General features: G+C 40.8%; 1 protein-coding gene across 21 annotated transcripts in view; it reads right to left on the bottom strand.

The window, feature by feature from the left end:
• The window catches only part of NEB (nebulin), a 197,437-nt gene that overhangs the window by 177,451 nt on the left and 4,508 nt on the right, over positions 1-15,478 (bottom strand). For 20 of the 21 annotated variants that reach the window (XM_072122519.1, XM_072122521.1, XM_072122523.1 and 17 more), the window contains exons 3-6: positions 13,556-13,617; positions 5,055-5,135; positions 538-669; positions 324-431 (exon numbers count right to left, since the gene is read on the bottom strand). In XM_072122519.1, the coding sequence (XP_071978620.1) occupies positions 324-431; positions 538-669; positions 5,055-5,135; positions 13,556-13,588 (354 nt within the window). In that variant the 5' untranslated portion in view covers positions 13,589-13,617. The remainder of the gene's footprint in view (positions 1-323; positions 432-537; positions 670-5,054; positions 5,136-13,555; positions 13,618-15,478) is intronic. The other variant, XM_072122522.1, reaches the window with a different exon arrangement.

The following is a 15,478-nucleotide window of genomic DNA, read 5'->3' as shown; positions in this document are numbered from 1 at the left end:
ATACCTGTAGATACAGAATAAGACCACTACGATACTTGTAGATACAGAATAAGACCACTATGATACCTGTAGATACAGAATAAGACCACTATCATATTATAAAATGGTGCAATAGCCCCCGAATATCTTCAAGTTCAAAATCCCACTATCACCATTGTAGACCCCTAACATAGAAGAAGATAGAAGAAGCTGCTAGTTGCCGGTGAAGCCCATTCTTATACATAACTACATGGAGACTCCACAATGGTCTTAACTAATTGCTTTTTACTATTTGTATTGACAGCCAACAAATGGCTGGACACCCGTTGCATGAAGAAACTTACCTCACTTAGCTGGTTTTGGACTTTCTTGATCCTCCTAAGTTCGGGAGTATCAGTAGTGCTGGCAGTCGGTTCTCCCTTCTGTTTTTCATATTTCTCCTTGTATTTATTCTACGAGACAAGATATTTATTCTCCAATGCGGGAAGGAATTATACTCGCTAAGTCATACTGAAGATCATCTACCTGCTTTGGTATAGACTCATCCCATACACTCACCTGACTAAACATGTCTTGCATTTTCTTGCTGTGCGCAATGTACGGCGTCATGAACTTTGACGTGTCCACCTTCTTCCGAATTTTCTTCTTTTTCTCGCCAGGAGCAGAGTCTGACGGAGCACCAGGTTGAGGCTAAAAAGTAACAAACTAGTCAGATATTTTGGCAGAAAGGTTTTGTCACTATGTGTGTGTGTTACCATCGCCTGGTGTCGGCCGGGTCCACCAGAGCACCAGAGAATCCTCCGCTGGGCCCCGGCTCAACCCAGAGGTCCATCAGAAAACAACACAGTTTGGAGGCTGCTAGAGTATGTTTCCTGGGGATAATGGAGAGTGGCCCCAGATGGATTTCTCTGATGGGAAACCCAGTCTGACACTGCTTGTGGGGGTGACCATGGTGATCACAAACAAGTTATGCAGAAAGATGTAAATTGTAGTCTCTGTCTATGATGAGCTTAGCAACTTTGGAAGCATAAATCATAACTGAAGATTAATTAAGATTGGGTATTTTTGGCATAGATTTTGGGAAAAGGAGATGGATCTGTTTCTCAACAAGAAGATCCAGCAGGTTCCTTCAAACTTTTAGAAAGAAATTATACAATGTAGACATGACATAAAGTTTACATGGAGCATAACTATAGAAGGTGCAGAGTATTATTCACACCCAGCCCCAGTGCCCAAAGGCCACATGAGGAACTTCTAACTGGCACATGGGGGGTATTACATATCGCCCAACAGTCTCATTTTCTGGGATCCCGAGAAGGAGGAGCTTCTATTAATTTGCATAAAAATAGGCATTACTATGCAGCTGTAGGAAAGTTTGCCTAATAGAGTTGTGCCACACTGATGTCTTGAATCCTCATACTGGGGCCATGTGGCATAAAAACCATGGAAAAGACACAATTCCTGCCGAATTCCATGGAATTTGCAACTCTTGACCTTTTCACATCATGTACATTACTTTTTAAAAAAGTAGGGTGTGGCGGGGAACAACGGAGCCAGGGTGGGGATGCCAAAACCTAACGCAGTTTACAGATGAAATATACGCTGGGGCGCATAGATTTCAATACCAGAATTACTACAAGGTTGAAACTAGGGTTGATTGAACTTAAATCTTCATTGTTCAGCCTAACGTTCTGGTTCGGCGTTTAGGGTTTCCCCCCCGCTGGTGTTACACCCAAGATTAGCGCTGGCACAGATGGCGAGTGCAAACTCTTTAAATGGCACAAAGCCATGTGATTGCCAGTGGCGCATGCACGCCACCATTTCCCCTTGGATCGTCACTCCCCGATAAAGACGCAGGAAGCCACGACCCTGGGGAAGACGGTGGTGCGCAAAAGTAACACCTGAACCAAAGTTTCAGGGTTGGGTTTGGCTGAACTCGACAAACCCAAACCTGAACGGGTCTGCTCATCTCTTAGTAATTCTGGCTGTCGGAAACAGATTGTGCAGCTATGATTGGCGCGCAGCCAACATTTGGGGGAGTGCCCATGTTATAACCGATGACCATGGTCTCATGTGTACGAGAAGCCTCAATCATTTGTGTGTACAGAGAAATAATGGCACAGATCACACAGCCACAGCCAAGATTAACAGCAACAAGGAAGATGAAAAGCACAAAATGTGTAGGGAATGTTAGCAGCAAATGAGAGAAGAGAGGAAGGTCAATGCTCATGAGAAGGCGGAGCTTCACTTTAAAGGGGTTTTCTGTATTAAAGGACACTTCGCTGACATGTTACCTTTAAGTGATAGTTCTTCAGTTAATAACAATGCAGAAGCATCTTCTCTTGGGATTTTATTTTAACCCGGTTTTCTGTAATTCAGGTTTTGACAACTGGGTGTTTTGAGTTGGAAGGTGCATTTGCATATTCTAACATCGTCCAATCATTGTTGACCAGACTCTGTCTGGACACACCCCTTTATGAAGGAGAACAGCACCACCCACTTGTCAATGTAATCAGTAATAGAGGAAGAATATGGGGAATGATGCTCCAGAATTGTTAGATTATGGAGAACGCTGGAGACGTGTCGGGAGGAACCTCTCTGCCTCCTATTGTACTTTGCCTTAAACCTCTGCTTTCAGGCAGTGAATGGAAGCTTTCCTGTTTACATTCAGTAGATGGCAACCACTCTTGACATGGACTTTCTAAGCTAAAGGATTTTTCCACCATAATGATAAGAAGGACCTGTCTACAGGACTATCCATAGGACCTAGTCGGGGGCTGAAATCAACACAAGGAATGAAGCCAGAAGAGCAGCTCCCATCCAGTAGAATATGAAGTGCAGTTACCTGTGCTGGCCACTACAAACAAAATGGAGCTGTTCTTCCGGTTCTGTTCTTTGTGTTTGTTGTGAGGTAGGTGTAGTTAATACAGGTCTGATGGAAAGCCCCTTTAAGCACAAGTCTCGTCAACAGTCATAACTCCAAAGCTCTCTGTAGCAGCAAAAAGAACTGACAGAACTGCCTTTCAACAGCGAAGGCTTCCATTCACTGACAGCAAGCAGAAATGGCGAGGAATTGAAAGACATAATAGAGTAGAAAGTTTCAAAATGTACTGAAAATAAATAGAAACCCCTTTAACACGGAAATCAAATGTATAATATGACCCCCATGGCATGACTGCGCTTCCGTTACGTCTCAGCAGCATTGGATGGACAGGACAGATGGCGGTAGAATGGATGTCACTGCGGTTAATGTCAGTTTAATGGAGTCGTGATGGACATGAGATAATACACATCCTGGTTGCTGGCAGAGTCTGGACGACAGCGCATCCAGGAGCACGAGCGTTAATAGGTTTGCGTTTTCTCGTTTCCTTATGAAGCTGCTGTTATTTGGGATTTTTCCACCGGAAAATACAGTCTGTATATAAAATGTTATGTGACAACCTAGGGGAGATTTATCAGAAGAGTCTGAGAGCAAAGCTGCTCAAGGCAACCAATCAGAGCTCAGCTATGATTTCATAAATGGCTGTGGGCAAATGAAAGCTCGGCTCTGATTGGTTGCCAAGAGAAACAACAACAGTTTTGCACTGCTAATAGGGCTCGCACTGCAGCTTAGGCCCAGCAGAAGTCATTACACATATTCTAGACATTTCACCTACCACCCCTGATCTTCATGGACACTGCATCTAGTCAGAGAGCAGCCAATGCAGTTATAAATAGGTCACCTACCTGTAACCACCTTAAAGGAACACTCCAGTCAGAGTTCATTAATGGAATAATGCCTGGGGGGAGGAGCGTGACTCATTCTCATTGTATCACTAGAACTATAGAGACGCGCTCCTCCCTCCAGGCATTATCAGCTTTGACTGGACTGTTCCTTAAAGTACGCCCCTTTAAGATGTCATAAATTGTCTGGTTCTGCACTCTCAAGCTATTTTGGAATCAGTGAGAATTTCAAGGGTGAATAATCTGCAATTTTGAAATAAAAAAAAATTACCAAAGAATTTATTTCCAAAATGAAGACTCAAGGATGACTTTAAGGCTTAAAAGGAATCTCTACCTTTTGATTCTTTGGTTCCAACATGTTGTGCTGTTTGTAAGCTCCAAATTCCTATTGTAGCCATTGTTCTTAAAGGAAATTTACCATCAAAATCAAGCATTATATCACTAGATCTGCGGATCCAGGCACCGTCACTCTGGTATCTTCTTTTATTTTTTATCCATGATCTCCTTCCTTTTACAATCATGCTCATGAGCCAGTAGTACTCTGGGGGCATTACCAGAGGCCCTCTGTGCTGTAGCTTCACAGACTGCTACACAGTTTCAAACCCCCTTCCCCCCCCCCCCCCCCTGCTTCATTAGCACTCCGCAATGTAATTCACACGGAAGGAGGGGGAAGTGCTCCTGCATAGTGTAACAGCATGTGAAGCCTTAGCATGGAGGGGTTCTGGTAACATTTTTCTGGCTTATTAGCATAATTATAAGAGCTGATTACCACAGTCACGGTGCCTGGATCAATGAGTAAGTGTCATGTTGGATTGTGATGGCAGATTTCCTTTAAGGATAACATGCTGGCCCCTACTATAAGTGCTCAGTGTTAGGCTGGGGTTAGGTGAACCCAGTCTGTGGAATCGGACCAGATGAGTTGGTCTTCACTTCCCAGGACAATAAACCCTGGATAATTGTATGTTGGTTCTCCTTATGGGTCTAGTATAAGGGCTATGAGCCGGGCACATTGCAGCTCCACAAGTGGCCAGACTAGAGACTGACTGGGGATTGTTCGTGATCCTTGTGACCCCTTCAATCAGCTCATCGGTCGTGGTGAGAAGTCTGATCCTAGAAAATACGACAAATGTATAACAAGGAAGTTCCCTCCATTGTCATCAGAATCGCGTTATAGATATATAATTACATTCATTTACTCTTTTGATGCTTGTGATACTTTTCCAGATCTAAGTATTGATAGTTTTAGAACTTATCTCATACTGAATATTTTTGTATTGCCAAGATTTTCCGAGGGAAAAATAACCAAAGGAGCGGAGTAGTACTGCAGCAAGCTAAGGGAGAAAGGTTTTTACTTTGCTTTGAGTGAACGTCTGGTGAGGTGTTGTTACCTCCTCCGTCCCCCCATCTTCAACGATGGTCTCTTCGTAATAGTACTATAAAAAGATCCAAAATAAATCCAAAAACTCAGAACATGGCGGTTACAGTCACTGTGGACACTTACCTGCAGAGCTCTGGACCCAGCATACACAACTGTTGTATACAATTCCACCACAATACTCTTATACATAGAGGTCCGGTAGGTGACAGACCGGGCAATACTGACCATTACTGACCGTACTATGATCCCCTTTATGTGCAACCAAAATGTCACCAACTAATAATGACTACAAGTAATTCAGGGTTTTGTTCCCATTTCCCTCCCATGTGGCTTCCATGTGGCTAAGGATAGTTGTGTCTACAGAAATATTCTTGCTACTAAAATTACAGGAACCTTAATGACGACTGTTAGGATTTCATACAAGTCAATAAGATCCACCAGGATTTATTGGAGCCCACCTTAAAATTGATCTGCGGCACTGGCGATTGCTTTGTTCAAAACAGAAGCCAAAAAGATAGTTGGGAATAGAGGAAAATTTATCATATTTGTTCTTCAGACCTAGTGCTAGAGTGCGAGACACACACAATGTGGATCCATCCAAAATCTCATATAGTGAGGGAGCAGAGAACATAAAACACTTCAGGGGCCGCTCGCTGTCTACGAACTTTGCTAAGTTCCTAAAAGTTTTACAATCGCAATCTTGACAGTAGGACTTTAGTGTTAGGGTGGCAATGGGCCCTCTATTTTACAGTGAAGTTCCATAAATTGCACATTTGTGGGGAGACACAAGCTCAATATCTTGCCTTGGAGGCCTAGCGGGTTCAAGTACGTTTATAACTTACACAACTAAGTGTTATCCCCAAGCTACACAGTATATATAGATATGAAGCGCTTTTTTCCAGGTTGCACAATAGGCAGATTCCCGACTTGGGTGTCACGTTTTCCTTGGCATACCTAAAATAAATTTAGAAGTGTTTTCCTCTGGGATTACACAGATGACAGAGCCCATGTTCTTGTAGTGACACCATATTCCTAAATTTCAATGGTATGGCCTGCCAAGAGTGCTCAACCTCCCCTGATACTAGAAACATTTACCCAGATGAAATATTGTGTCACCCAGCAATTACCCCAGAGAATTCCTGCCAAGCAATCACCAAATACCAAACTACAGGGAAACCATGAAATAATAAAGCACTGCCCTGATATAAAGGGAACCGTACCCTGGAGCAGAAATATGTCAAGGGGTTGATGTGGACCCCATAGCAGTCCCCTAAAATCTTAGCAGCTGAAGTCTTGGCTTCATTATACATTGTATAACCCAAATGTACAGATAAATTGGAATGAAATAACAAATATGACTTATTAATCTTATAGTTAGGACTTAGTCAATGTTCACAATCATGGCCCAAAACAGTGAAAGTTGACACCCAAAATTCCTTTCTGCACAGAGGAAGTCAAACTGTGCAGAGCAGAAGCTATTTTTACTTTGCTGTCAAATGGGAAGATTCTAGAAGGGCGACTCCTTGCATCAGCAAATATTTTCCTTTGCTCAAGTGCAATAGAGACATTTAAGACACTGATCATTGTGTGTGGTCCAATTGGATTATGTCTCACGGATTAATTTAAAGCTGTACACTTATTACTGCCTATGGCCCATACGTTTCATTAGGACAAAACCTAAATTATAATATGAGCTCAGCATAACAGGGGTTTGCAGGGGTTTACAAGTAATTTACCATGAATCCCTGTGCGTAGGATAGTGCATCAATATTTGACCAGTGGGGAACTGACATTGGAGAGCGCGGACTACCTACAGACATGTGCAGGGGACGCCTGACCTTTCTCTCCAGTAGGGAGCAGCATCCCTGGTATTGTGAATGGGGGAGGGGGGGGGGGGCAAAAAGTTGTATTTCAATGGATCTGGATGGGGATAGCCTCACTTTCCCAGAATACTCTTTTGTATTATTTTTACCAATTATTTTAATAGGCTTGGATTGTTCTCCGTTGATTCATGAATTCAAACTATAATTTTATTATTTCTATAGTTATTGTCATTTATTTTTAATATATTTTTGTGTTTCTTTTTCAATGTTTATTGCCACTTTCCCTAAATACATCCAGTCACACCTATTCATTAATATCTCTTCATCTTGGATGGATTCACACCAGATGAACTTTTACAGCAGGATTCTGGTTACATATTGCAAATACTATTTTTAACCGCCGATGCAACCGAAACGTTACGTGTGCTATTCCCAATGTGAACAACCCCCGTCTCATATTACAAGTCCTTCTACCAGAAGCTTCTTGCAGTGGATCTTCCTATTCCCGAGTGAAAGATGCAAAATACCCAAGACGATAAATGCAAAGTAAAAGAGGACACGGATGCAGGAGATTTGTAAGCAAAAAGGAGCCATAGGGAGGGAATAGACCGATTCAAAATGTTATTTTTGTTGATTTTAAATTAAGTAATTTAAAATATTTAAATTGATTTACAGAATTCAATTCTTCTCTTGCAGCCATTTTGGGGAGGACCATCACTTCCTGATGATGTCATTAGCGGCTGCAGTGTGGCGACATTGCCACAGGCATTTAAAGAGTTAAGACCACCATCATTGGCGTTAGTGGCAGGGGGGGTTGAGCCGAGCCCAGGTACATCACCAGTCCTGCAAACCAATAAATGTGTCCCTGTTGAGGTGGATTTGGCAGGAAGCTTGTGACGCCGATAGTGGGTGTTTCTGGGGGGGAAATTTGAACTGGAACAGATTTTTTAAATTCTGATTCGGTCGAGATCAGCTAAACTAGAATTTTAACGGGTCAGCTCATCACTTTACATGATGCAAAAGCAAAAAATGTTGCAAGTTTTGGTGCACAAACAGCTGTGCACCAAATATTTGGGAATTTTATCACTTTTTTTGTATGTTCTTGGGATGCAACATTAATCCAGTGATTTATTTTGACTGACTTTTTGGAGTGAATTTTTTGCATCTGGGTCACTACTGTAGGATACTAGGTTGGACTCGATGGACCTAAATCTTAACTCAACCCCAATCTATGCTATGATGATTTTTGGGAAAAAATCTGGTGTAAAATGTGTTCTCAATTACTTTTACTATTACTATTACTATTATGTGTTATCACTTAATTCTTCTCCCAGTAAGCCTCACAAGATCACTACGCTTGGCTATCTCCATCAGTCCAACCAACCGCGAGTAGAAGTGTCCATGCTCAGGATACTAGGTTGCACCTCAGTCTTGTGATTGTCGGAGATCATGATCGCTGTGTGTTCATGACATGATCATGGAGGATATTTGTAACAACGAGAATCAACAATGAATGAAAAACCATGTTTGTTTAGCATGAAGATAATCCATAGAGTTGTGAAGAGTTTGCCATAACTATTGGAGCTCACTGCGAAAAACTGGAAGACTTTTTGGGAGAGTAAACAAACTGTACAAGCTCCATGTAGATTTTGGTGGCAACAATGAAAACTTCAGATCCAAGTAAAATGTAGAAGCCTGGCATTAGGTCTTATTCACATTATGCAAAGAAACAATACACCCCTCGCCCTAGAACTCTGATAAACCAAACGTGGAACCAACAAAAAGTTTTGAAAAAATAGTCAAATAGACAAAAATGTCAGCTCTCCCGACTTGTCTGCTTAGTAGATAATTGGACTATCCAGAACCCTGTCCTGTTCCTTTGTTGTCTCTTATAGGAATCTCCAACTAGGTGTTACCTTTCGGGGTGTCCAATCAACATTGTTATTTGCAGATTGTGTAGGGACCCGCCCCACCAACTAGCAACACCCAGCTGGAGATTTACTCAAGTGCAGTCAAGGATTTGCCAGTGTAGCCCAAGTGCTTGATCAGCAGTTATAACATCTGACCGATCATTACTCAGCCCATGCATGTTATCTAGATGGGGAGAGGGGAGTGGGATGTTCCCAGACTCCTCTGGCACTGACTCCATTATTAATAAAAGGATCGGGAATGATGAATCCGGCAAAGCCAACCTTCTTTACCCAACACCTGCTGCAGTGGTGGTGATGGGACGACTCATGCAATGCCATTAGATCGTCAGACACTTCCACCAAGTCATCATATTAGACTGACATTTATCTCAGAGACGAGGCCCAGCAACCACCGGCCACAGATCCCAGCGGTTCCGGTTAGAAGTTTATATTATATAACTACTTCTGTTATTGGTCATTTGATCATATTCTGCTATAAAGCACAAAGCTCTGAATATCTTTAGTCATTATGGGTCCTTCTACACCTTCTATATCCCAAGTCATACAATGGGGGGAGGTCATTAACACCGCCATTTTGAACGCCAGACTTAAAGTTCCCCCCGCTGGCGCTCAGGCGCTCATATCCCGCTGACGCATGCAAAATCTGTCAGTCCAGACCTGTAGACCGGGTTTTCTGCTCTAGTCTCCACTGGTTTTCTGGCCGAGTGTTCACAGCCCTGCCCTCAATCTGTGTGCCCTACTCACCGCCCGCTCTCTGCCCCAACACACCCAAACTGGGGCGTGCTGGAGAAACCCGAAAACTGTCCAGAATTGTTCCAGAAAACTAGGGGAAAAGCCAAAATGAATCTTCCCCAATGTTTGGTAGATGAATATTTTGGGTATATTCTGTGTTCTATTTTATGCTTTATTTTTTGTGGTTTTATTATAGTTTTATAATTTTTTAGTTTCCTTTTTTTTACTTCGATGCCGTGTATTTACATTAAGTCTCATGAGTTTTATTTGTATTTAATATAAGACATTTTTCATACATTTTCGCACATTGGTTTCAATATACATTTAGATTTAGACTTTCATTTACATTAAATTAAATTCTAATATAAATTTATATTAAAATGAAATTTCTGCATGTAAGAAATAATGTACATATATATATATATATACCACATGCAGTACTGGAAGTGTGGAAGCTGCACTCGGGACCAGCACGTCCCGGCTCTCGTTACACCTACAGACTGTAAAACTATTTTAGCCGACGTGCCATCTCCGTGTTACCATACAGTCAATTATAGAAGCGGCCTCCCATTCCCAATCCAAGGCTGAGCCTGCACCCACCAGAGGGACAGACACCCCCCTCGTCTGGTGATTGATGTAATAACATTCAGTTTATGATGGTTCATGTTGTTCCACTTCTCGATGGAGGGTAAAACTAATTCAGAACCGTGCGGCATTTAATCCCACGGGTGTTTGGGCCTCCCCGGGGGGTAGACATCACATCTGATGGCAGAGATGGGGCGTGTGCCGAGCTATTCTTACAAAATGTTATTACAGGAAGGTCCATGGGACTTGTAGGGACTCGTTTATGGCCAATGCGGTTGGTCTAGTGCTATACTAATAGAAAAGGCTGAAAATAGAAAACATAGGGCCACATTTATCACTTTTGTGCGCCTAAGTGTAGTAGTTGCGCCTAAATTTGGGCGCACTGTTTTGCCAGAATTATCACAAGCTACAACCATCTGTGATAAGTATATTTTCTGCCTCTTATTAATCACTTTACTTTAACACAGTTTAGGCGCAGTTTAGGCGCAATGTTAGATTCGGGCACTTACATGTCATCCTGCTACAAGCTCCTCTCTGCTTCTCCCACATCCCAGAATGAGAATGACCCCCACAGCAGCACCCAGGTGTGTGACACCCAGCACCCAGTGACCTCCTCAGCAGTGGCTTCTCCTGGAGGGGATCCCCCAGTGCTGGTCTCCTGCTGCACCCCTGTAATTCTGCACAATATCCCCCTCAGACACTGTGCAGAATTACATGGGGGACACTTGTTTGTAGTATCTGCAACATTCTGCAAACTTCTGCAAACTTGTGCAAACTTCTCTTGCTCTTGCTGTGAGCTCAGGTTTTGCAGAATATTTTGTAAATAGAAGGTGATGAACTGTAAATAGAGTCTGCAGCTCCTGTCTGTAATGTATCTATTATATGTTCCAGTGTCTGTAATGTATGTAATGTCTGTATTATCTGTACTAGTGTCTGTAATGTATCTAATGTATCTATTATATGTTCCAGTGTCTGTAATGTATCTAATGTATCTATTATATGTTCCAGTGTCTGTAATGTATGTAATGTATCTATTATATGTACTAGTGTCTGCAGAGTATCTAATGTATCTATTATATGTTCCAGTGTCTGTAATGTATCTAATGTATCTATTATATGTTCCAGTGTCTGTAATGTATGTAATGTATCTATTATATGTTCCAGTGTCTGTAATGTATGTAATGTATCTATTATATGTACTAGTGTCTGTAATGTATGTAATGTATCTATTATATATTCTAGTGTCTGGCTGAGCTTTGCTGCTAGAAATGAGCTCTTCTGCAAAGGGGCTCAGTGCTTTCTTCTCAGATAACGCCACCTTCGGGCTGGAGTGTTTTTGCGCCCGTTTTTGCGCCTAAATGCAAAAGTCGCACGTGATGAATATCATTAGGCGCAGCAAAACATCTGGAATTGAACGATAGATGAGGGAAAGGTGGTTATTTTAGCTGCGCGGCTAATTTGACGTTTAATCGCAAAAATGGCGCAAAAACGGTGCGCCTAAACGAAAAGGCGCAAAAACAACAGAAAAAACAAGTGATAAATGTGGCCCATAAAGCCAATTGTGACCCGAGACTTAGAAATATTACATATAAGGGATGTTTCTCAATATTTGAAGAATTTGGGGGAATAGGAGTTGTTATTTGAGCAAATGTTAATGTTGCTCCATTAATGGCTTTTCATTACGTCCGGGTTGTGCAGGACACATCTGAACCCTGAACCTAAAGTTTGGGTCTGCTCAACTCTAGTAATAAACCTTCCTTGGCCTAATATCAGTTGTCCATAGGGTTAACCTTTCAAAGTGGTCAGGAGCCTGAGATGTTGTCTGATGGAGTCTTCCCATGGACAAGCTGTTTCACTTGGGGCTAAAGGGACTTTCCTGGATAGTAAAATTCTGTGCAAAATCAAATTAATCCTCCCTATGTGCTCCAAACTTCAGGCTCCATGATAAGATATCACACTATGATATATACCTGATAATATATACACCTTTCTACAAGGAATATGATACAAATGACATTAATAACTGAACATATAACAGGGCGGCCATTTTGAACTCCACTGAGGCCCTTGTTTCTGAACAAGAACTATCCAAGTCAGAAGCTCCTACTTACAGTTCTACATAAAGTAAGTGAATACCGGCTAGTGCAGGGGCTGACGGGAGGAGCAGGACTCATTATCATTGTATTCCTAGAACCCGGAGTCCTGCTCCTCCCTCCAGGTCCTGCACAAGGTATAACACAATGAATCAGCTGTGACTGGACTGTTCCCTTAAGCCCTGACCAACCGTTTAAAGACTGCCTGGAAGGGGTAAGATGGGGGTAAACCAATGGGACAATAGAGTAAGATCCCTGGTGGCCATGACAACTATGACCTGGGAAGAAAACTCATGAATCGACTCATTGACTCATTAGGGTTTCGGGGTGCAGCATTTTGAGGGTAAGACTAGCACCGAAGAATATTTTATGATAAAAATAAAAAATACAATGACCCCTTATGGGAAGCCAAAAATACTACTGGAGCCGAGACCCTTCAAGTATATCAGAGAAGAACATCGGGAAAGAAGACAAACTCCAAACTCTTCTAAGCAGAATTTGGCTTCGTGCGACTTATGAATTGGTTCTGTCGTAGACTGCAGCAAAATAAATGTGATAAATCCAATGGATCCTTAAGTCTATCGAGAGATGATTATTCACTTCATTATACACGCCACACCCCCCCCCCCCCCCCGCACTGATACGGGAATAATATTAAGCCACACCCACTCCCCGCCCAATTTCTTAGAAAATGTTGTGAATTCAGTCTCATATTTTAGGACAATGAGCTAAAAAAGTCTCAAATGCAGAATATGGTGACATATTAAGGCCCTGATGGTGACCCTCCTTCCCAATGTCACGATTATCGGTAAATTCCATATTCCCCGCAGATCATTTCAAAGAGGAAACACAACAGGAAGTAAATCGTTATAATAACGTGAAGGCACTAAAATTTTTTAAAGTTTTTGAAATTTGAGCTTAATTAAAAAAAGTATAATCATTTTTTAGCTGCATTTAATGTTTTTAATTAACCCCTCACCCCAAAGAGCATCAGGCGTGAGCACATACCTATCATATCTCTGGATGCCGCCAGATCTGCTGACGTTCCCGGGTATCACACTACATCAGGATCACTCTATCTGCATCAAACCTGTTCGCTGAGGTAGAGGCCAGATGAATACGACATGTGGCCGCTATAAATAACTGGATTTACAGGAATTCTGCAAAACACCTCAATAAACCAAGAAACCTGGGGGGGGGGGGGGGGGGGCGGTCTATAATCATGGACGAGACAAGATGGCCGCCGATCACATCCAACGTCAACCAACCAATGATATCTAAGAGGAGCGCTTACAAAACTCATCGTCTTACCTCATACTCCTCATATTCCTCGTCGTCCGCCATTTTGAGGTTTCTACTTGTCACCTACAAAACTGATACAAAAATCTAAAGTTAAAAGAGATAGATAGATAGGAGATAGATAGATAGGAGATAGATAGATAGATAGATAGGAGATAGATAGGAGATAGATAGATAGGAGATAGATAGATAGATAGATAGATAGATAGATAGATAGATAGATAGGAGATAGATAGGAGATAGATAGGAGATAGATAGATAGGAGATAGATAGGAGGTAGATAGGAGATAGATAGGAGATAGATAGATAGGAGATAGATAGATAGATAGATAGATAGATAGGAGATAGATAGATAGATATATAGATAGGAGATAGATAGATAGATAGATAGATAGGAGATAGATAGATAGATAGATAGGAGATAGATAGGAGATGGATAGATAGATAGGAGATAGATAGATAGATAGATAGATAGGAGATAGATAGATAGGAGATAGATAGATAGATAGGAGATAGATAGGAGATAGATAGATAGATAGATAGATAGATAGATAGATAGGAGATAGATAGATAGATAGATAGATAGATAGATAGATAGGAGATAGATAGGAGATAGATAGATAGATAGATAGATAGATAGATAGGAGATAGATAGGAGATAGATAGGAGATAGATAGATAGATAGATAGATAGATAGATAGGAGATAGATAGGAGATAGATAGGAGATAGATAGGAGATGGATAGATAGATAGGAGATAGATAGATAGATAGATAGGAGATAGATAGGAGATAGATAGATAGGAGATAGATAGGAGATAGATAGGAGATAGATAGATAGATAGGAGATAGATAGATAGATAGATAGATAGGAGATAGATAGGAGATAGATAGATAGATAGATAGATAGGAGATAGATAGATCGATAGATAGATAGATAGGAGATAGATAGATAGATAGATAGATAGGAGATAGATAGATAGATAGATAGATAGATAGATAGATAGATAGGAGATAGGAGATAGATAGATAGGAGATAGATAGATAGGAGATAGATAGATCGATAGATAGATAGATAGATAGATAGATAGGAGATAGATAGGAGATAGATAGATAGATAGGAGATAGATAGGAGATAGATAGATAGATAGGAGATAGATAGGAGATAGATAGATAGATAGATAGATAGATAGATAGATAGATAGATAGATAGATAGGAGATAGATAGGAGATAGATAGATAGATAGGAGATAGATAGATAGATAGATAGATAGATAGATAGATAGATAGATAGATAGGAGATAGATAGGAGATAGATAGATAGATAGGAGATAGATAGGAGATAGATAGATAGATAGATAGATAGATAGATAGATAGATAGATAGATAGATAGATAGATAGGAGATAGATAGATAGATAGGAGATAGATAGGAGATAGATAGATAGATAGATAGATAGATAGATAGATAGATAGATAGATAGATAGATAGGAGATAGATAGGAGATAGATAGATAGATAGGAGATAGATAGGAGATAGATAGATAGATAGATAGATAGATAGATAGGAGATAGATAGGAGATAGATAGATAGATAGATAGATAGGAGATAGATAGATAGATAGATAGATAGGAGATAGATAGATAGGAGATAGATAGGAGATAGGTAGATAGATAGATAGATAGATAGATAGGAGATAGATAGATAGATAGATAGATAGGAGATAGATAGATAGATAGATAGATAGATAGATAGATAGATAGGAGATAGATAGATAGATATATAGATAGGAGATAGATAGGAGATAGATAGGAGATGGATAGATAGATAGGAGATGGATAGATAGATAGGAGATAGATAGATAGATAGATAGATAGATAGATAGGAGATAGATAGATAGGAGATAGATAGATAGATAGATAGGAGATAGATAGATA

Source organism: Engystomops pustulosus, chromosome 8 (genome assembly GCF_040894005.1).
Source record: "Engystomops pustulosus chromosome 8, aEngPut4.maternal, whole genome shotgun sequence".
Taxonomy (NCBI): domain Eukaryota; kingdom Metazoa; phylum Chordata; class Amphibia; order Anura; family Leptodactylidae; genus Engystomops; species Engystomops pustulosus.
Note: the sequence above shows the minus strand (reverse complement) of the source record. Positions and strands in the feature narration are given on the sequence as shown.